The following is a 23,066-nucleotide window of genomic DNA, read 5'->3' as shown; positions in this document are numbered from 1 at the left end:
AAGTTTCCAAACGAGACGTGTTGACGTAGAAAGAGTAAAAAACTGCTGTGCCAATTTTCAACTCTATGTTATTGAATGATGTTGGGGTACTCAACATTATTACTCGAAGTTCACGTAAAAAGGTCGAGAGAAAGTACACAGAGGGAAAAATATAATATTCAGTTATTTTATTTGGTAACCAATGTATTATTGTACCAACGGGTATTTTTGGCAGACTGTATCTGTTGCAATTTTTTAAAATTTAATTTTTAAGTCAGCACTCCATTTTTCCCCCGTGGATTTGACTCGTTTCAGCCAGTAGGGCCTCGGAGTTGGTCCAGGAGAGCGGATCTCTTTTATCGGGCCAGGTTGATCGGAGCGTCGGGTAGCTGGGCATGTTCAATAATTAAGCATCGATGGAAAGTCAATTTGCGCGCGCGAACAGCTCTAAGACCCCTTCCACAAAGTCCCGCGCAGCTAGTGCAAACACAATAAAAACACCTCCGGGGTCCCGGCGCCAGCAGAGCATGCATGGTTCTCCGGTGTTGCCGGGTCTGTCAATAATAACATACAACCTCGTAACAAAGCTGTAAAAAAACATTAATACATACCCATGCACCAAAATCAACAGGAGTTATCTGCCAATTTGATCATTCGGCCACGAACATGATTCACCGAAAAAAAATGCATCTGACACACAGCACTGGGTAAAAAAATTATCAGAATCTAATACCTGTAATATGCAGGGTGTCCGAAAAGTCCATACCCCCCCCCCTCCCGTATCTTTTGAACGGTTAGAGATAGGAAAACGAAACTTTGGGAATGTTTCGTTTTTCTATCTCTAACCGTTCAAAAGTTACAAGGGGGTACGGACTTTTGGGACACCCTGTAAGTCTAGTAACCAACATTTTTTGTCTAAAGTGCCGTTTTATTGCAGTAATTAATAATTTCACCTGTGTAAGCAACACAGCCATCAGTTGCGATTTTCGCAAAGTTGGCAGCACTGTTTTTCAGCCAATTGACTCAATCATATGTAATCGATCATTGTTTAGGAAGTTTGCCTCATTTAGAATCAATAAAGATCGATTATTTTACGTGCACTTAAATTGGCGACACTCAGTGTTGCCTTATTTCAAGTATCGATTCTGAGAGCGACCTCAGCGAGCCAATTGGAGAGCTAGACCTAATGTTTGAGTAGTTCTGATTATGATAATTTTATCTAGTGCTGTGCTCGTGCAATGGGTATGCAAATCGCATTGTTTCGAGTCGCTTGAAATTTTATCTGGCTTTACAAACGTTTTCATGGCTTTTTTCAACAACTAGGAGGTCATAAAAGACAGTAAAAGGAATTTGAATCAATCCAATTCCCCTAAATTTCCCTTAGATTATGAGTCATTTTTGGCGAGTTTTAAGGATTTGTTAACATCAAAGTCTCTCATCACCTGAGTCTGAAAATTATGGTTGATTTAATTCCTCCGCACACTGAATAAAAGTGTTTGGCTCGAGCATGATGATTCTTGAATTTTCCGCCAAGAATTTTTCTTATCATGATTTAAGCTGAATTTTTCTTGATACAAGAAAATGAGGCTTGGGTCAAGCAAAAAAGTAGTTTATATCAAGCAGCAGATACGTACTTTTTTACTATGGTTATTAATTTGTTTAATTTCATTCGCTCCAATTAAAATGGAAGTAGGTACACTTTGAATTACCTCAAATACTACAAAGTAGCACTGAACTGAGGATTTCAATGAAAACAATTGGCATTTTTAAATGAATGAATTCAATTTGCATTCATCCTAATATAAACGCGTTCCTTATGCTAGAGCATCTACGTGCAACACGTCTGTTTGGCAACAGCTAGTTAAAATATGTAAACAAAGTTAGCAGCAGCGCCGATTATGAAGATACCCATAGCTTCCAACCCTACTACCCTACAGTTTAAAAATCCCCTCATATGAATCTCGCACAACCGGCGCATAGGCAGCGGCTGCTTGTCAAACAAAAGTTTAAGCAATATACTATCATGTGAAGATGATGGAGTAAGTGTGCAAACACTGAATAATGAAATTAAGGGAATCTCTAGCAGGCGTAAAGCAAACACCGAGATATCGAGCGTGTTTTGCCACAACACTGATCAACTTTAAAATTTTCAGCACTAAATGGATCCATTAAGTCTACAAGCTCATTTTAAAAGGAGCCTGACGCAGAAGTGAACTGTTCGATTCGACTAATTGAATGTAATATTCGTAGAGTTTACAAAATATATTTTTTGGAAAGAAACTGCAGAATGCGCTTTTAGTCGTGATGGATCCGCTTTTTACTAAAACCTCGTGGTGAAGCCACAACATATATTTCTACATGCTCGACACCTTCATGTTTGTTCGTAATTCGTAATTCTCGTAAAACCTTGAAAGATCTTTAGTGAGCTCGAAAAAAAAAGTTGATAGGTTGATTTCAACTTTATCGTTCTAGATTCAGAGACAATTAGTCACACGAGTCGTGAAAACTGACACATGGCGCACTTGATTATTGTTTATAACTTTTTAGTATGAAGCGGAATATCCTCATGATAGGGGGGAATAACTCACTTGAATACAGTAGCGTGGTATAATCCGCAATATATCGATTGATATGCCATATAAACCCATGGAAAAGGATCGATAACAGGGTGTGTGCAACGAACACCTCAATAATCGATTCTTTACAACAGCTTCAAGTAGGGAGATATATACAATCGATCATTCACGCCTCGCCAGTGCTTGAATACCATCGTCTTGCTCGGAGCGATAGTTCTCAGAGCAATGGTCCACTAGACGGATTAGACAGTTCGTCGTCTTCCGGACAAAGGAACGTAACTTCAAAGCCAGGTTGCCAAATTGACTCTAGAAATTCAATTTTTTTTCAAGAATATACTTGTACAATTTTTGCCCAAAATGTTTCTGACTTTTGCATGGGATCAGCAGAAAAACCAGTGAAATTCTCAGTTGAGATTCCCAAAATTCTCCTAGTAAAAATACGATTTGCGAGAGGAAATTTGGCAACATTCGAATGACGTTACGTTCTTTCGTAAAGGGGTTGACGAATTAAGCACCGCAATTCATGTTTTCTCATCAAAATACCATCTAAAACTCGTTGCATACATTGAATATTTCCAAATTCAATGAATAAGTGAAAAATTAGCGTTTCACTTTTTCAGGAGTTCAAAAAACCAAAGTTCACTTATAGTCAAATATTTCACGACATTAAGTGGGGCAATCCGGACAGCCAATCTTTGGGTCGAGTCCAATGAGAATGAAGTTAGACCTCAAAGACTTAACTTCAGAAACGTGTCTCTGAATCTTGAAAGTCTTCCGTTGTTTGCGTGCTTTTCATTAGAGATTCTCTCTTGAGAAGATAAGTTCTATGTAGTCTTCCTCCGCCCCCATCCGGAACGGATTTAATCGTTCAACTTGGCCACGATAAGCGTTGCCTAATTTCTTCTCATATTCTGTCTTTTCAAATAAAAAACGAGACAACGTCCTGACTTTAAATATTGTGAAGTTATTTTGTGTGATCTAGATAAAATTCACGGAAAATTTAAAAAGATCATCTTGTTTAATTTCTTGTTAAACAATTCAAACATGAAAAGAATTTGGGTGACGAGTAGGTAATTGTATAGGCCATGCGATTGACATTCCCCCTCCTCCAAATGCACCAATGGCGTAGCGTGCTTTGCGATATATCGATTGATCTGACATTTAAAACCCATGAGAAAGATTCGATAACCAGGGTGTTTGCAACATACACCTCAATTATCGTTTCTTTACTTCAGCTTCAAATGGAAAAATATCGACAAAAATCGATTATTCTCGCCTCGTCACTGGAATGCAAGATAAAAAAGTATTCCACTTTTTCTTTGTGGTTCTGAGCAGCCACTCATATTGCAGGAGACTCGAAAGAAAAAGATCCAACGGCAGTGAGTAAGAATACGGTGCGATGTTTGTTCTTCTGCCAGTTGGCACCACTGCCATCTCCGATATCCAAACGAGGGTCATAAGTCACGAAAGCGTTTATGCGTGTCATTATTTTTTCACGACGCGAAGGGTGAAGGGTTTGTTTTTAAGAGCCAACGCAAACGACTTGCTGCCCTCCATGTCAACAGGTGTTCGGATGTCAATCGGATATAACCGAGCTTAATTACGAGCTTCCGCTTATTTTGCATACAATTCGCAGTTGACGTTGCCAAAACTCCATTTACGCATTATACAGGGTGATCCGAAAATTTTGCACCACCAGCACCAGTTATCAACCCTGTGACTTTTGAGCAAATTTAGATAGACTCTTGAAAGTTTGTGAGTACTCTTCGGTTGAAGGGCACGACTCTTGAGAATTCCCAAAATTTAGAGGAAACCGCCATGAAAAGGGCAAGCAGCTCAGGAGTTGTAGAGGTGGTACGGAACTTTTGGATCACCTTATATGTTTAGAAAGTAAGGGGTCGCTCAAGTATTACATACGCTACTCGGGAGGGGGTGAGAGGGTCTGAGCTTGGCTTACGGGGTATCGGAAGATATGGATCCTGTCATTTTAAAAAAAACAATAATATTAAATTTCCCCATAAAATAATGCGTCCATCTTTTTTTGAGCTTTCTCTGTTATTTACGGAAACTTTTCGGGGGGACGGGGGGTGTCACGACTGTCACGATAGGCATGCGTAATTCGAAAGAAAGTGAGAGAGGTGTGCGTTTGAGAGGCTTTCAAGATGGTAGCGGGGTCAAAAAGTCAGTTCATGTGACTTGTGTAATACTTGAACAGCCCCTGACTTATTTCGTGACAAATTTAATTGCGCTATTGGCCCAGAGCAAGACTGAGTGATGAAGTGTGGTCAGGAGGACAAGTGATCTACAGGCCAGCGGGCTGATTATTGAAATTGATAGACAAAGCTATAGACCAAGAAGACAAAAGGGATATGGAAGGATCCTATTTGTGTAATCGGGTGATTGCAATGGACAAAGGACGTAGATAATAGACTACCTATCGGCAACCCACGAGGGACCCTTTAGTTAGTCCATCATTTTCTCCCTTAGCCTATAAGAACCACCCATCTCAACCAATAGGATCGCTCCATACTCCTTATGTCTTCTTTGTCTATAGCTTTGTCTATCAATTTCAATGATCAGCCCGCAGGTGCGGTTCACTGTATAGGGCCCGGTTAGCGGTTGGTGGAGGGTCTCTCGTCTTTTTTTCCGCGAGGTAAATAAAATTCGCATTGTGCCATGAATCTTTTTACAATACTCTTATTTCTCCATGTATTTATTTGTGTTGTTCCAGGAAACTGTGGACACAGGCGACGACGGAGAGGGGGGCTCGGGGTCGCAATCGAACCTCGACGACTCGTCGGTGCGGCGGAAGCGGCGGCGACGGCTGCGGCACCCGCGCTCGGTGGTGAACCCGGACGAGAACTTCTACTTCTACTGGCTCCTGGTCATCACGGTCTGCGTGCTCTACAACCTGTGGACGCTCATCGTGCGGCAGAGCTTCCCGGAGCTCCAGATGGGCTACTCCACGCTCTGGTTCTCGGCCGACGCCTTCACCGACGTCGTCTTCCTCTGCGACATCATCGTCCAGTTCCGGACCGGGTATCTGGAGCAGGGGCTCATGGTCTACAACTCCAAGAAGCTCGCCGGGCACTACCTCAAGTCCAACTCCTTCGTCCTCGACGTCCTAGCGCTCCTCCCGTTGGATCTCCTCCAGTTCAACCTCGGCATCCAACCCCTCCTCCGCTTCCCTAGGTTTTTGAAGGTGAGCACTTCATTTCAATACCTTATGTCCCTTTATACCCAGAGTTAAGGCATCTCAATTATCAGCTGGCTAGCAGCCGGCCTATGCTGGCCATGGAGGCACAAAAGAGTGCACTCAAATGAACGATATTGAGGTATAAGGATAAGTAATCCTGCGATGTCTGTCATCCAAAAACAATAACATCAACAAAACTGATCAAAACCTAACCAAAGAAATGGTGCGATGAAAATAACAATTCACTCTTGATAATCCACAATTTAGTTATATTTTCATTACTTTTGTTCACATTCGAGGTACCACCATCTTGGTGCACGCATTTGTGACTCCATGAGCGAGAACCAATCGGAATTGGATTTTTTTTTTCGACCACTTTCAGCCCAACCAGAGCCCAACCAAAAGTGAGATGTCGTAACTCTGGGTATAAAGGGACTCTACCTTAGGGGCCGTTCAACTATTACGTAACATGTATGTATGTTACGTAGGGGGGAAGGAGGTTTCCTGGGTTACGGTGTGTTACAAACGGGAGGGGGTGACGCCCAGCGTTACGTACAAAAACCGAGCCAGGGGAGGGGGGATTTGAAAAAAACGTGTGAAAAATTGAAAATTCCGCCCTTCCCGATTGAATCTTGTTGAATTTTCCGCGAATTTACTTAAATACTCTCAATTGGAGGTATCGAAAATTTCGACACAATATTTTCGTTCGTTCTATTTTCTTTTAATGTAACCAAAAAAAATTAAATATCATCCGACTTTCTGAATTGTTACAATGAGGGTACATATTTTCCCTTTAACTATGGTAAAAACTGGAGAAGAAAGTCAAGAATTATGACACGCAATCCTACAGCATTCTCACAGTCATGTCGCTGATATGCGTTTGACACCAACTGACCGACTGCACTGCATTTGGCGCAATGCGAGAAGTATTCAAGCAGTCTTGTAGGCGCGAATATGGGCTTCAATCCAACCGCACTGTTTGGCGCAATGCGTGAAGTGTTCCTAAAGTCTTGCAGGCGCTAATATACATTTAACGGCGCCCGTACCGTGTTTGGCGCGATTATTCAAACTCGCGTTAGAATAATCGCGGCACCCAATAATAGAGCTTAAAAGGCTGTGGCCCATGCTGTGTTTCGACATCGTACGAACATTCCAACGTTGCCTCGTTTCTCCCGATTAAATATTTTTTCCGGAAACAGTTAGGAAAGTTCTTTATATCCACGACTATTATTCAATCTTTTCCCTCCATTAATCATTGGGAGGTCATCGATGACTTGTCAACAAATTAACCTAAACTATAGCGGTAACATGAAAATGCGTTTATTTTCCGACTGTTTCCTGCTTTTCCAAACTGGTACCTTAGATAAACTTCATTTTAAATTCGCGCATTCATGTAGCAGATGTTAAGGATTCTATTCACGCGTTTCATTTTCGTATCTTTTTACGAGCAATCCTCATATATTTTCTGAGACCTCTCGCGCAATCCTGAATTACCGATTTCTATCTGTGTTAAAATTATTGTGGCCTCAGGTTGAGAGCTTTTTTTGAGCTTGGGAGTTGATTTTAGAAAAAACCAGGAGCACCATCGTGTTCCTCGCGAACTTTTACATAGGAATGAAAAGTTAAATCGCAAATTCCTCACACATGCAACATCTCTATTACTCTCGCGCGATTCTAAAAGAATCAAGATCTGCGAAAACTGCCGGTGGAGACGAGGCCTTGAAGTCACCTGCAAACGAGCGCGACTCCCCCCAACCCCAGCATAATGCTCGCGACGCGAAATCCCCGCGAGGAGAGCCACACGTGATATGAGCACCGCTAATGTCACCGGACTTAATGTTCTTGAGGCGGAAAAAAAATCCAATCCGGGAGAACGGGGGAACCGGTCATTTCGCGGAGAATCGCGTAATTGGAGCCCTCATTTGCATTTAAATAGGAGACGCATGGGTGGCCCATTGAATTAGTCTCCTCCTTTGGTCGGTGGCTCCGGCATCGGTTCCGAGAAAAGATAAGGGAGAAATACGACGACGTTTCCTGGCGTGCTAAGGAAGAACGCCGTATGAGCCTTCAGACGTTGCCAAATTTCCTCTGATAAAACACGATTTTCTCGGTAAAAATATGAATATTTTTCTTCCAATTTTTCAGATAATTTTGTTCGCAATAACACCCAAAGCTCCTGCAAGTTTCAGGCAAGAATATTCATAACTTTCCTCAAAAATAAACATTTTAGTGGAGGAAATTTGGAAACTCTCGATTGTTCATACGGCGTTCTTCCTTAGCACGGCAGTTTTGCACGCTCGCACCCGGGTTCTCTCATTTTTCCCCCGCCAAGCTCGACACTAGTCGCCGGGAGCTTTTTATTTTAAAGTCGCGATGCATTCATGCATTCGAAAGCTCGTCGTCAAATCCCAAAAATCATTAATCGACTATTAGCTTAATGTATGGTTTGTTGAGACCTCTTTGAAACTGGGAACTGTAAAAAAAGCTTTGCCAATCACTCATGAACGCAAATCTTTTAATCTCAATTAGATAAATAAATGACTAGGCCAAAACTAATTGGACATATTCCTGTCAAACGGAACTGTGTTCATCATGACGTGAGCCTTGTCGTGCATCTATTCTTAGGGGTCTCAATACACATAGTTCCGTTTAGAAGAAATGCGTCCAATTAGATCAAGTAATCTGTTACACACAACAAATCGACGACGAAACTCACAAACCACGTATTTCATTTTCGATAATTTCGAATCTCCGCTCCCATTTTACTCATATTAATGAGAACAAATCAACATCATTCCGTGCTTTTGTTTCGGAAAAAATTGCAAGCACGACATAATAATGTAAGTTTCAAATGGACTAAATTTTGCCATTAGAAACTGACATTTCTGGTTCAGATTAGAAGCAACATATACACCTGAGTATTTTTACCGATGAGCCAGACATATTGTAGTCTTTAATTGCAAAATGAAGTCTACGTGGCAGTTTCAGATTTAAAGTGACTGAAAAGGGTCATTTGCTCCATTAATGTTTTCAAAATATGATATAATCGAGTAAGAATTTACTGAATACTTCAAAACATCTGGATAATAGAATCGTTTTGCGGAAAAAAAGAAACCATATTGCATCGTCTCATATTGAGAAAGAACAGAGCAATTAAAATAATGGGCGATATCACGCTTCAGCTCCATTATCTTCTTAGTGAGGCATTTAATGACCGCACGCCTTAATGCTTCCTAGTGCCTCGATTGGATTGTAATATAGCTTATATTAAGCAAATGAAGGAACAATGCTCAGCATTATTACCGCTGGACTTTGTTGCAATATTAATTAGTAAAGATCGACTTAATCCTTTGTGGGATCTCACACAATACATGAACTTAAAAGTGTGGAATCTGGGGTAATCGGCGGCTTTTCAGAACATAGTTACGGGGAGGCACCGTGTAAGGCTGTTCATTAATTACTTCGCAATTGAAGTGTGGAGAGTAATGCGAGGCATTTAATGATTAAAGGCAACTTATTACACCGGGCTCCAAAAATCGGGATGACAACTGAATCACATTTTATGAGAGGATAAAGATAACATTGCAATTTTACATTTTTTTAAAGTGTGCAGCTTCTTTTCTTTTAACTGAAAGGAGATTTTTTCTTAACAAACGAAATTTACAAGTTAATTATCTCATCGGTAATTTTGCGAGACGGTAGAATGCTTTTCCATTTCAACGTTACGTAATTTGTACGCATAAACTAAAGTTTTGTCTCGAAACATTGGACATTTTCAACTAAAAATTTCACCGATTCTTCTTTTGATCGCACACATAAATCTGTAACATTTCGGAGAAAATTGCAGTTATATAAATTCTTGTCAAAAATTGACTTTTCATTCGATTGCGCAACCATGGAATTGAGTTACCTACCCTTGTTTGGGAAACGAAGATTTGATCAGCATGTTTTATCTACAAATTCAAACAATTTTACTTTTCGTGGTTTTCTCACATAACTAAATTGAATGCCAAGTTCAACCCTTCGATGCTCAAGACATTTTTGTACGCTAAGTCTCAAGACGAGTTGAATAAACCCTTATTTAAATACATTGGTTTTTATCGTTTTTGCTCATGGTCTTTTTTTTAGTTGAGAAATACTTTTTTGGAAGTTTCAACAATTAGGTGACATAACGGCGCTTTTTTACCTCCTTTCTCCTTATTTACCATGTGTCATTTCCTCAAAAGACATAGTCAGGTCAATTTGATCCAACTTGGGATTCCTAGGGGTTGTCGACGAAAGAATATCCCTATCACAACACAGCTCTAAACAAAATACCACTGTTTAGATGTGCGTCTTAATAAGACCCCTAAACTTCTTTCTCCAATATGATTATTAATTTAGACAAGTCATAGCGTATTTAAAGCAAACTAAAGTTTAAATTTTCTCAAGTTTCAAAAATAAGAGACACTTTTACGAGCGCTGATGACGGAGAAGAGATAAAACTATTCGCACTTCATGGGTGTCTGTGTTGCATCTGCAAAATTGAAAGCGCGATGACGCGGCGAGAGGCGTGAACTCGCTGTGTTCCGCTTTTTGTCGCCGATCTGATGAAGGGTCGCTCGGTTTCGGGAAAAACGGGACAAAAAGAGGGCCCGAATGCGTCTCTCTTATCTTAGGCGTAGCCTTTGAAATACCACTACATATAAGACAAAAGGAAACAAACGTATAGAAAAAGAGCAATGGAAAAGATGCGCGTTATTGACGGCGCAGAGATACAACTATTCGTGCTTGGTGGATGTCCGTATTGCGTCTGCAAAATTGAAGGCGCGGTGGCGCGAGACGTGAACTCGCATTGCTCCGCTCTATGCTGTCGAATGAGGTGTCGCTCAGATTCGAGAGAGGAGTTAATAAACGAGACTCGAATCCTCTTCTCTTGTCTTCGGCAGTATGTTGACATTCGATTCTTCTCTTTTTTTTCAATTTGACGTCTGATTCTCTTCTCAGGATGTATTTCTAAGCTCGTATATACTGATCCCATTCAAATTGCGGAGCGGATTTTTTCATCAAACCTCGGGTCAATTTGACTCGTTTTGGGCATCTGAGGGTGAAAAGCATTCCAAAGGTTTTAGCTTCAACTCGCAAATGCACAATTCGGTCTGCTAATCGTATATTCGCTCATGTACTTTAACCAAACAAGTGAGCCTAAAAGTCATAGAAAAAAACCATTATTTCACAGTCCCGGCTGTAATTCCTCCTATTCTAACATGATTGTACGTGTTTCACCTGAATGAACCTAACTACATCAGACATTATCTGATTGTTTCTGATGTTTTATTTTTGAAACAGAAGACTATACAACCGAAGGCTCTGAGTAAGTGTTTCATAATCCAGGGTAAATTTACAGAAAACTCAGAGGGGTCAAGAAGTTTTTGGTTTCGTCAAATATATAAAATATGAAACAAATATAGGCAACGTAAGATGCAGCCCGGCTGATATGCGCCTAATGGATCTTGAAATTAAATATTAAGCCGTCTAATTTCAAGGGCTAAACATGTAAATCCTGTATTGTCCCATAGCCGTTGCTATTCACTTTTCTATCCTTTGTGTTTCAGGTGTATCGTGTGTATGACTATTATTACATGGTGGAATCTCGGACAGTGTACCCGAATCTTTGGCGGGTAGTCAATTTAATTCATATTTTATTAGTGTTAGCTCATTGGTTCGGTTGTTTTTATTACTTACTGTCGGAGACGGAGGGGTTCAAGGGGGACTGGGTCTACCCCTACCGGCCCGGCGAGTACGCGACGCTCTCCCGAAAGTACCTAGGATCAGTCTACTGGTCAACGCTTACTCTTACCACCATAGGAGACCTGCCGACGCCCGAAACCAACGCAGAGTAAGTGTATTTGACGATTTATTTTCTTAAGATAACCTGCCTCATCAATTTATTTTTTTTATATATATTATAATTTATCATACACGAGAAAAAGGGACCTTCAACCAGAAAGGAATTTTTTTCGAAGCATAGGGATGGATCGAAAAATTGAGTTTTGGCCGAAACAAAAAATGGGTACTCACGCCTCGTTGTTTCTCCGTTGACAGAACGTGACTTCATTTCTTGTTTACTATGGATACAGTAGCGAGAAATGAATGGTCGATTTTCGATATTTCCTCATTTGAAACTATGGTGAAGAATCTATTATTAAGGTGTTCGTTGCGAACACCGTGTCAATCGACACTTTTTCATGGGCTAAAATGGCAGGTGGATCAATACATCGTAAAGCACATAATACCACTGTATGGATACTATTAATTATGATATATTTTTCAATTTGATAGATAGACCACCAAAATTTTTGTAAGTTAATTTTTATGATTCCCTATTCCGTCGTTTCCGGGACGAAATCACGTAACTCCATTTCATGGTTTCAAAACTAGATCAAACCATTTAATGTCTTATGCGAATATCACAGTTTAATTTTTCATCAAAATTTCACTTATTTTTGTTTGTAGTCTGAGGAAAAATTAGTAAAATTTTCAGTCAGAAACACTCAATGCTTTTCCAGCTAAAATGAAATTTACGAGTGCAACGTTGGAATGTAGGGACGCATTTTTGTGCGGGAAATGACGATGTGACAGAAAAACGCTTTGACTTAACTCCGAAATCACTTCCCGGGTGAATTTTGCAAATCGTTTCTTTCGGAGTAATTTCGCAGTGTTCTAGTCAAATCTCATGACGCAGTTTATGGAGAATGTTCTAAGATCCAGAAGTCATCACCTGATCGATCGCTTATCGAAACGTTCAAAGCTGTAGCGTTACCTCTTACCCATTCTAAATATTCGACGTGCTCTGTTCTGTATGTGATTCAGTTTGAAACTTTGAAGTTCGTAGTCAAGTCCGATCACCTTCGTAGGTTAACTTTGGCGCAAAATAGGCGCTCGTTTGTAAACAATCGGTGCCTCGCAAAACGAATGTTGACTCGGCGAAAAACAACAACAAACTCCTGTTCCCCTCAGCGCTTGGCCATTGTTTTTAGAACACATCATGAATTTGAATCGTTTGGTGGCGGGCTCCGATATTTCAAATTTGATTCATTAACCTTCTGCTCTTTGAAGGTGGGGGGTTCGTGGATTCACGGAAAAACAGAAGCAGATGAGCTTTAACAATAATAGGTAGGTTCACGGTGAAACGTAGGCAGCATTGCCGGTTTTCATTGTTAATTTAAGATTAGTTTGAAACAACAGAGCCAATAATTTCTTTAAATCAGAGCTTACAATATCGTCACCTTCCAGCCAAAGTATTACAAGCGCCATGCAACGTTTACAAATTTCCGCCGCCATTTTATTTTTTTACAGAGGAATTTTTTGATGAATCTGCTTTGAAAATTTCACTGAAATTCATCGGCAGCACAAAGAAAATTCAGTGAAATTTTCGGACAGTTTATCAGCTTAATCCTACAGCTTAATCGTGCCCCTTTAATACGGAAAGGGAAAAGGTATGCAATTTCAAAGCAATTTAATCACCACTTATTTCTCCATTATAACGTTTTATCGTTAAGCTTTCCTTTGCCGTGCAACGCAAAAAATTATAGCAAACAAACTTGTGTACCTTGGGACAACTACCCATGCACCTCAAATTTTCAGGTTAAATTCTTGATATTTTTTGCAAAAGAATTTTGTAATAACATTGTCTCAAGGTACACAAGTTTTTCTGCTATGGCACATTGTTTCCAAAAATTTAAAATGACGTTTACGGCGTTTTTGCGTTGCGCGGCAGAGGGGAACCTGATAATAAAACATTATAATGGAGAAATAAGTGGCGATTAAAATGCTCTGAAATTTTATACCTTTTTCCTTTCCGTATTGAACGCGCGCGTGCGATTAAAATGAACTGGAATCGGTCAGAGCCGTTCAATTCCGGTTGTCACTGTTCGCGAAGTAGATTTTGCACGGATACGCTTCTAAAATAAACGAAAAATTTTATTTTTACGGGTCGACGTGCCAGCAGTGGAGGGGGGAGGGGGGAGTGTAATTTAGGGGTGAAAAGCTTGGGCTGCGGCCCGGAAGCGCAAAACGAGGGACTGAATCAAGGAATAAAGCAGGCAGATTATCGATATCTCCCCATTTGAAGCTATGGTAAAGAATCTATTATTAAGGTGTTTGTTGCGAACACCCTGTTTATCGATCTTTTTCCTCAGGTTCAAATGGCAGATCGATCGATGTATCGAAAAGCACGCTACGCCACTGAAAGCAGGCGTATAATGGAATCAGCCCCGCATTAATTGGTGAATTAAATACCGCCGGCTTTCGCATCACCCTTTTCTCCGTCTAGGGTAGGAATTGTAAAACGTACACTCGGTTCCAATTACGCGCCGTAAAAATTAGAAATTGTAGATCAGGTGTTACGAGGCGGGAAATCGAATTAATGACGATTGTTACAAGTGCTGAATGCAGACAAAAATGGGGGCAAACACCGTACATTTCATCAGACAAACATTTTGTTATGACAAGACAAAATGAAAAGAATTTTATCGTAGCCACCGAAATTATTTGAAATTATTCTATAAAAGCAAGACAAGAAATTAATGATTGCAAGACAAATCTTTGATGAAGAGGGATTAAAAATAATTAATTTCAATCGACAAAACTAAATTTTAACTTGAAAACGAGAATTTAAAATTATACTTTGATCCAAGAGTCTAGTCATTAGATACTATGCTCGAGAAAAGAAAGTGTTTCATTTTACTTTTTAAAGAGCCATGAGCACGTACGTAACAATTAAGGCATCGACATATTAGCTTTTCTCCTCTTTTTTGCAAAATAGTGTCAAATTATTTTTGTCCCTTAAAATCATTGGCTCCAATTCGGACTTGGTCGCTCGATCAAGTACATAAAAATGTATGATTGACTTTAAAAAAAGTTATAGAACGAACGAACTCCTATATGGAGTTTAGGGCTCCTATTTTCCAAGACTTCATCCGTAGTCCATTTAATGTATAAGCTTTACGAATGAACGAACTTTAATGAACTTCACAGAATAATTATGAGTAAAATAAGACTAAGTTCAAAGTTGTTAATGGTACTATTGGTGGGCTCTTAATTGGTTTATCTTCCAAGACAGAGTGACGCTGCTAGTTTTAAATTCCCTTAAATTCGAATTTTATAAGCGAGGACACGATATTTCAGAAGTAGAGCTGGCTTTGAATTAGGTCGTAAGTGATACATCGTCTGTAACGAATCTTCAATAGAGGCATTCATAGATGTTAGAGACTATAGAACACTTACCCTCAGGCTTGAAATGTATTCACGGTGGATTTAGTCGTTCAGCAGCGCAGTCTGGCGTGAGGCACAAGAGGTATTTCCAGCCTGAGGGCCCGTGTGTGAACTGACCTCTTGTCATGAATATTCATGGCTGCAGCGAGGAATAGAGTCTTGCGGATGACTGGGCAAAAGCTCCCCAAGCCGTGCAAGAACTGCTTTGTCGTGTTCACACTATTTGCCAGGTCTGCAGGATTTGACGAACAGCCCCTATGCTCTGTGAGTAAATCAATGTAAAATGTGACGTGTCGGAGAAAAAGGTAGAAAACTGTGCCTTTTGAATCCTTTAGACGATCTGATAAAGAGAAAAACAAATGAGATTTGGCTGAGGCAAGTTGTAATTTATATCGCTTTTCCGTTAAAATCTTAGTTTTTGGCTCGACTGTTTTGTGACTGACTTTAAGTGGGCTGCTCAAAGAATCCTCCGGATCATTCAGGAGGAAAATCTTAGTCTTCACTACAGTGCGGTATTTCAAGATAATAGCAGACTTCTTAGATCAAAAATAAACGTCTTTCAAATTTGCCAGAGCAAAAATCCTCAGTTAAAAACTTTGATCCGTTTGTCAGCTCCCGCTCAATTCGCCTGTAACAAGATGCATATGCAATTTGAGGTACTCAGACGTTAAAATAGTCGTATCGTACTTTTACTATAGTCAAGTGATTGTTTTATAATTTCTCAGATAAATAAATCCTGTGAAACCTCTTATTTAAGTTAGTACCTCCTCCTCTTAATAAAAAGGTGGCTTTTTGCTTATCACTTTCACGCCCATTTTTCTTTAACCCTCGCTCCGAGGTTTCTTCTTTCGCCGGCTGAAATAGCACAGCTGCTAAAATTAAAACAACGCTTGCAATCGAAAGGAAATTGCCTTTAATATATTGATTTTCCTTCGATGTTTCAAAGGTATAAGTACAAATATAAGTGAAACCTTGACATTAGGAGAGCCTTCTGGATAAATTGCCCCCTCCCTTTTTTTGTATGTATATTTCGTGAGTAACAAACATATTTAGAAATTTTTCTATAGGCTTGTAAAGTATGTTGACAAATAGCAATCGGATAAATTTTTCTAGGCAGCTCACGAGTGCATGCCATTTGCTTAAACGTACGGCAATTTGTTTAGGAACGATGCAAAAATTCTAGTTATTTAGGACAAATCTGTCGTTACAGGTGCAGAGGTGAAAAAGGTATCTTTTCAATTCGTTATTTATATGAGACGATGTAAATACCTTACGTTCGTCACTTGCTGATTTTGAAGGGGAAATTTCCTTTTCGGTTTACATCAGCAGATAACGGTTGAAAATACTTGTACTTTTTGGCAAAAGTCTAATTAAGAAATTTTAAGACTAGATTTTAAGGCCTTTAATTACGCGATTTTTCACAGAAAAATTAATTAAAATCTTGTTACTAACGACCACTCCCAAGAAAATCAATCGAATTGTTAAATATCGGAGAGAGGACTATGAACAATGTATTCCTGGTAAAGACTTGCAATATTTTCAGCTTCAAAATTAAATTTTAAGAATCATGGCCTTAACTTCTCACTTATCATAGAGTAGTCTGCAGGTGTGTAGAGTTACGGCAATATCTGAATCCCATTTATGTCACTGCTTACTTAAAATAAATCAATTTTGACATATGCTTATCCTCTTTTTACCGATAAATCTCTGATTTGATAGGACTTTCTCTGTGTGTAAATAGTTATTAGTTTTTTGCATTCTAGTTCAGTGGACGCCTCAGGAAATTGGTTCAGAAATACTTCGTTCAGAAATATACGGCGCAAGTCAAGATTACTTCGGTTTAATACAAACTTTGGGTCAGTATTTTCGTATCTTATGTTCCTCTAAGCAAGCTGCGGACAATTTTCTTGAGTATTGAAAAATGGCGCGACAGGGATTTTTTCAGGTTCTTAAATCTTGAGAATCAGGAAAAAATCAGCGTGGTAACTATGAAATACTCTTTATGATAAAAATTGGATTTCCAAAACAAAAATTATGCATAAAGGTGTATGAATGACAGCAAGAAATTTTATCTGTAATAATCTCTTTATAGCTTTTCCAGTTTTTTTTCTTATTTTTATTTTATTCATCGCACGCCTTTCTCATTTTATCTTTTATTCCTTCGCTTAATCTCCCATTTGCACATTAAAAAACGCTGAGCCTACATGAAAAAACTCTTAAAATTAGTTTTAAATTGTTCATGAACATGTGGAGAGTTATTTTGTGGTCCCCAGGCACTCGATAATTGTGACCACAAAAGTTACAATCTTCAGAAGTGCACTCCAAAATTAATCAGCATCGTCCTTCTTTTATGTTTCCTATTGAAAGATTCTTCGTCGAAAAAGCGGACTTTGGTGACGTGAATGATCACTTCAATCACTCTCATAGTCCTCAGCATTTTTCTAAAACAATGAATATATCATTGGCATCTTAGGATTACCAGATAAACCATTAAAAAGTCGTGTAACAAAAATGTCTTAAAAAATCCCCTTCAAAATATTTCTAACATTATAAATGTTACATTCCAATTTAAACTCTAATATTTGGCTTAGTAAATACTGAGAAGAAGTTTGTTGAGTGATTAAATAAATATATTCTATGCCTAGGTTTCTGCAAAAATCATTAAATACATTAAACAAAAAAGTGCATTCGATTTTGATCAAACACTACTTCAACGTACTCGAAGGAATCAAAACAAATGAATGATAAACGCACACATATTAGAATGTCTGTTACGAACATAATCTCTAATCCAAAACTTTTCTCATCTGCAATACATGAGAAAACCACGCTGAGCGGAAAACTCTAGCGACTGATAATAAGAACGTAAGTAACTATGATATAGGCTCTATGCCCACTTCTCTTTACGCTCGTGAAACTTACAAGTTTTATCTCGGCGATCAGACTCTTGAAAGTTTCTCTGGAAGCGGTGCTGCTACCTGGTGCTAAAATTAACCTGATTCGCTGAGAGACCCCAAGGAGAAAGTCCTTCAATTCCCTGTTGTTCACGATAAATTCGAGGCCACGGTTCAGCAAGTCCACTACACCGACGAACTTAAATAAAACTAAAGTTCGAGCGAATTTTTCTCTGAGGACCGTAAAGTCCGTCCCTTAGTGCCTATCTCCGTCCGATATCCCCACACACCGGAAAAGCAAGAGGTGGGGGCTGATGAGGAGCTAATGTAGTTCTCCGCTTTCCTCCCCCGTGTTATTCTGCTCACGTGCATAGATGCCAACCAGGGAAAGTATGATTCAGATACATCGCGCTAACAATCTAGTCGAATTAAGCAAAAGTTAAATTCTGAGATCCACGCCACTTTCCGTATTGTGCAAAATTTTGTAGCAAAGTTTTGTGTTTTCTTAGCAAAATTTTTCTAAGAACACAATCTGTGCGGCGATAAAGACTGGAAGCAACTCCCAACCAAAATACAAATATTAAAGTGTTCAGGTGTATAAATTCAAATTTTCGGCTCATAGAGAAAATAATATTGTACTTGAGTTGAATCGCACCTTATATGTTACCGTGACATTCTTTGCAGTATGATATTTCAATTTGAATATCGACGCTTCGGCTCAACTGTTGCACGGTACACTTCGGATGACATAGGGTGGGGAATGAATAATTATCATGGAGAAGCCTGCCATGACTGTCTCAGTGCCCAATTTGATTCAAGTAGACTCTTGTTTTTCTTAGGAGCGGGAAATTCACAGTTTTTCATAACTAATACGAAATAAAAACGTTAATATCTTGGTTCAAATTGAATTTCAGTGATTGTTGCGCACATAATGTTGTACGTGGAATTTTGAAGAGGAAACATATAAGGATACTTAAATTCATACATTGTCCCGTGGTCCAATGCGCATTTTTTTACTCTAAACATAGATAATCGGTGCTCCAGTAATTAACGGATGATTGACAATTAATGAAAATGCTAAACGATAATAGGCAAGCAACCACCTTGGCCAGAAAAAATTGACAACAACGTGTCGAATGCTGTTACACAGCTGAAAAGGAGATACGGATTATTCCGGGGTATGACGTTGCTTTCCCTTTGGCGCTTATTAAGTTACTAATTTTTCAGTAACATCAAACTCTAAAGCGTATTTTCTTAAACTGCAAACTTTTTAATTGGGCACGATATCTCGCGTCCTAGACTGCGTTCCATTTTTAATTGTGTATATTTCTAAAGTGATTTAAACTTTCCTGGCACGACATCGCGCACGTGTTCTCCTCATTAGGCGCAATCGAGTAATATGCATCGCAATTTAGAGTTGGAGTTGAATTGGTGTCTTGCCATTTTATAACGTAAAATTTTAATTTATTTAAATCGTTATTACTCGTTTACGCTATCACTTCAAGAATAGTAGACTTTCAGAAAAATGCACACCTTAATAATGCAATTACGCTGCAAAGATGAGAAAAGTCGTTTCAACTGCAGACGGAAAAAATGCGGCTCCTTCGTACTGAAAACTCAATCATGATCATATTTTACATCTGTTTTAAAATAAACTTCAATCTGTTGATCTATTTTTTTAAGCATTAAAACGTAAAATACTTCATTGATTGACGATAATATTCCACCTCACTTATTGAAACGAACAAAAAAAAGGTGGGCAACATTCTTCTTATTATTTTCAAGAAGAAACATCATCACTACATGACGGTGTTTAATTTTCTTTGTAAATCACTTTTTCTTGCCTTATTGACAAATCTTGCGTGATTATTCTCATTACATTGGACTTTCATTTAAAAAAAAAAATCTGCCACATTGATCACAACAAAACGAGGGTTATATCCATTAATTAAAAATACAAATGAAAATGAAATGAAGATGAAACCAGTGGGGTTTTTAAACTTCCAATTTCATTCCAGCTCAACTCAAGAAATCTTTGATCGATCCCCTATAGAAGTAAAGCATCTCGAAATAAGAGTAATAATGGTTTTGATCTGCATATTTATTGAGAGAATTCAACAAACCCTCAGAGTCAGTTATTCTCCTCAACTTAACCTTTAAAAGGAAGTTCTACGGATGTTTCGGTGCTTGAAAGTTAAATACCGGCGCCGAAATGTTTCGTACTCCTTTTGACAGTTCATCTTCACTAAAAGTTTTTCTCCAAATACGAACTTCCGATCCTGCCTCGAGAGAAAGTCGTATGAATATTCGAATGTTGTCAAATCTCGTCATGTAGCATATTTATTTCTGAGGGGAAAAAATGGGCGTTACCCTTGAAAATGTCAGATATATGCTAAATTGAATATTGAATAAGATTCTCTGGAAAATGCATAAGGAAAATCTTGGTAAGTTTCTCAAATAATTTGCATTTTCACAAGAAATTTCACAACGTCCGAATTTTTACGCGTACTACGTGCTACTAGAGTAATTGCTGGCGAGTATTAACACTACTTTAAAGCGCTCCCCCATTCATCACTGACTGTGATGAAGGCAGGCAGAGGGACCCTCCAGGAGGGAGATAAGTAAAAAAAAAAAAAAAAAAAAAACTTGAAATAACGCGAATAACTTTGTGTTCGAATTAACAACTTTCACTGCTTGTTAAATAGTTTTTATTATTATTATTTATTTTTATAATTACACATAAAGAATTCTTAACTCCATTATTAGACCTTACGGGTCTTTACAAATTTTTTCTTAAATTTATTACAATAGAATAGGGGTAAACACCGCTTTATAGATACGGGTAAATATTTTCGATCCAGTGTTAAATGAAATTATTGTTGACCTCCGAACTAAACTTTTGCCTTACTCAATTACATTGCTTAAATTGTTAGTGTGGAGTCTCCAAAAAATAGTATTATTTTCTAGCTTAGAGTAGTTAATTCTGTAGCGTTTAGCTTAAAAAACAACCTCCAGAAAACAAGCCAAATGTAGAGAATGATAAATTGCGAATTTAAGGAAAATGTAAATGAAATTTCTCAGCACAGTGCCTAGCCTCAAAAAATAAGATTCATTACAGACGGTAATGATAACATTAACAAGGTTATAGGACATTTCGTCAACGATTTTTTGTCCGCGCACCTGTTTTTTTCCAGTAATTTACGTCCACGCGTTTTTTTGGCACGATAGTTTTGGTCCACGTGCCAGTTGAGACCCAAAGTTAATTGGCCCACATGTCAATACAAACGACAATTGCTCACGACGTTTTTGGATGAAAATGTATAATGTCTTGGAAGAATGAGGGTTTGCTTGTTTTTTTGTTTTGTCTTGGTCCAACGGAGAATAATATATGTATAGTTGAGAGTTTTGGTAAAAATAGGGGAGCGTCAATTCCATGAGACAAAATTCACTAAAACTCTCTACACCTCTTTGGAGTAACAGGACTTAATTATCTTTCAAGAAATTCCCACCTTGTTATACCTGAACCGATAAACCTCTATATTTGCCTCAGCTAAAGGCTCTCAGACTTTTCTTGTGTACGATGAGCATCTTGATTCATTTTGCGAGGAAAGATCTGTACTTTTAAAGGATGCCTGTCATTCTTAATACTTTCAATTTGTTGTGAAATGGTTGCTTCAGGCGCCGCCGCACGGCGCGGCGGGCGAGCGGCCAGCGCGTAACGCGCATTGGCGCCTACAAACCTAAGTGGATACTTCAAGCATCGTGCAATGCGTGAAGTATCCACTTAGGTTTGTAGGCGCCATTGAGCCTCTCGCGCTAGCAGCACGCCGCTCCGCTCTGTTAGGCTTTAATATTTATACTCGCATAGTCAGCGTTTTTTAACTCATGATTTTGAAATGTTTGCACACTCTGCATTGATTATTCTAATTTAAATTGATGGAGAAAAAATATGTATACAATTTTCAAAGGAGAATAATAATATAATGTGTGTTTTTTAAATATCGGTGGTTCCGTGTCAAATTTGATGATTTCCAAAGCACTGTAATTTTTTCTTTTACATTTTGTGCTTTTATTGTGCTGCAGCGAGGTGTACGCGCAACGAAACGCTCAAAATTTGACGTATTTGACTCTAAAAGATCGATGTTACAAATGGGTTAAAACTAAAGATTGCGTGCTTCTTGGTTTATTTTCCTCTTTTATTCATTTTTGCAGTTTCTGTCGGCACAACTGCGGCTCATTGAGATTAATGTCGCTTGGAAAGGTTTTACAAATATTTGCCACGTTTTAAACATATAAATGTTTTCAAAATGAAGTTATAATTTCGTAAAGAAAAAATTTTAAAAAATAAAAGAAGTACCTATACATATATAAGGTATATTGTACATCGAATATTTTAAGGATAGAAATAAAACCAAATATTCACCAATGATAATTCAAAAAGATGATTCAAAAGGAGAAAGTAATAACATTTCATTTAGAAAAAGAGCAACCATAACAACACCTCTTTCTCTCTCAATTTCTCATTTCCACATTGTCAATATAATTTTACATACTGACTGAAATATAACGCTTGGACCAAGTCACTGTTGCTTACGTGCCACAGTTTTGCGTGTGGGCGTAAACTACTGGACAAAGAAGGTGCGCGAACAAAATGTCCTGAAACCCATTAATAATGCAAATTTTGGATTGAAAGTTTGACCCCCGTTCTTAAAGGAATAGAAAGCGCTTAGTATCGAACGATAAAAATCAATACTTTTGGTCCAAATGAGTTTTTTTTTTTTTTTTTTTTTTTTTTTTTTTTTTTTTTTTGGCGCTGAGTGATTTTTTTTCGCCCTAACGCCCTCTTGCCTGACTCCATCGTGTAACCAATTCGTTTCATTGACATCATGGAAGAAATAAATAGGGAAAATGTAATCAATGTTCTAAATTATTGAATGTTAAAAATTTGTTGGCAAAATATTGCATTGCCGAACCAAAGACATGATCCAATTTTAAAGTTAGGTCCGCATAGCGTTCGTTCTCCAGGCAGTTGGACAGTCACACATTTAATACGGAAAAAAGCGAGTCTTTCGGATTTTCGGCGAAGGTATCAGCACCCTTAAACATGACGCAAAAGGCGTAAAACCTCTTCAAAGGTCATGAATAAAATATCCGTTTGTTGGAACA

General features: G+C 38.5%; 1 protein-coding gene across 1 annotated transcript in view; it reads left to right on the top strand.

Moving 5' to 3' along the window:
• Window positions 1-23,066, top strand: part of Cngl (Cyclic nucleotide-gated ion channel-like) — a 327,720-nt gene that overhangs the window by 281,441 nt on the left and 23,213 nt on the right. The window contains exons 8-9 of the mRNA XM_072301180.1: window positions 5,287-5,757; window positions 11,346-11,629. Of these exons, the coding sequence (XP_072157281.1) occupies window positions 5,287-5,757; window positions 11,346-11,629 (755 nt within the window). The remainder of the gene's footprint in view (window positions 1-5,286; window positions 5,758-11,345; window positions 11,630-23,066) is intronic.

The sequence above is a fragment of the Bemisia tabaci genome, chromosome 6 (assembly GCF_918797505.1).
Source record: "Bemisia tabaci chromosome 6, PGI_BMITA_v3".
In the NCBI taxonomy this organism is placed as follows: domain Eukaryota; kingdom Metazoa; phylum Arthropoda; class Insecta; order Hemiptera; family Aleyrodidae; genus Bemisia; species Bemisia tabaci.
The sequence above is the reverse complement of the archived record's forward strand: the minus strand, read 5'-3'. Positions and strand labels throughout refer to the sequence as shown.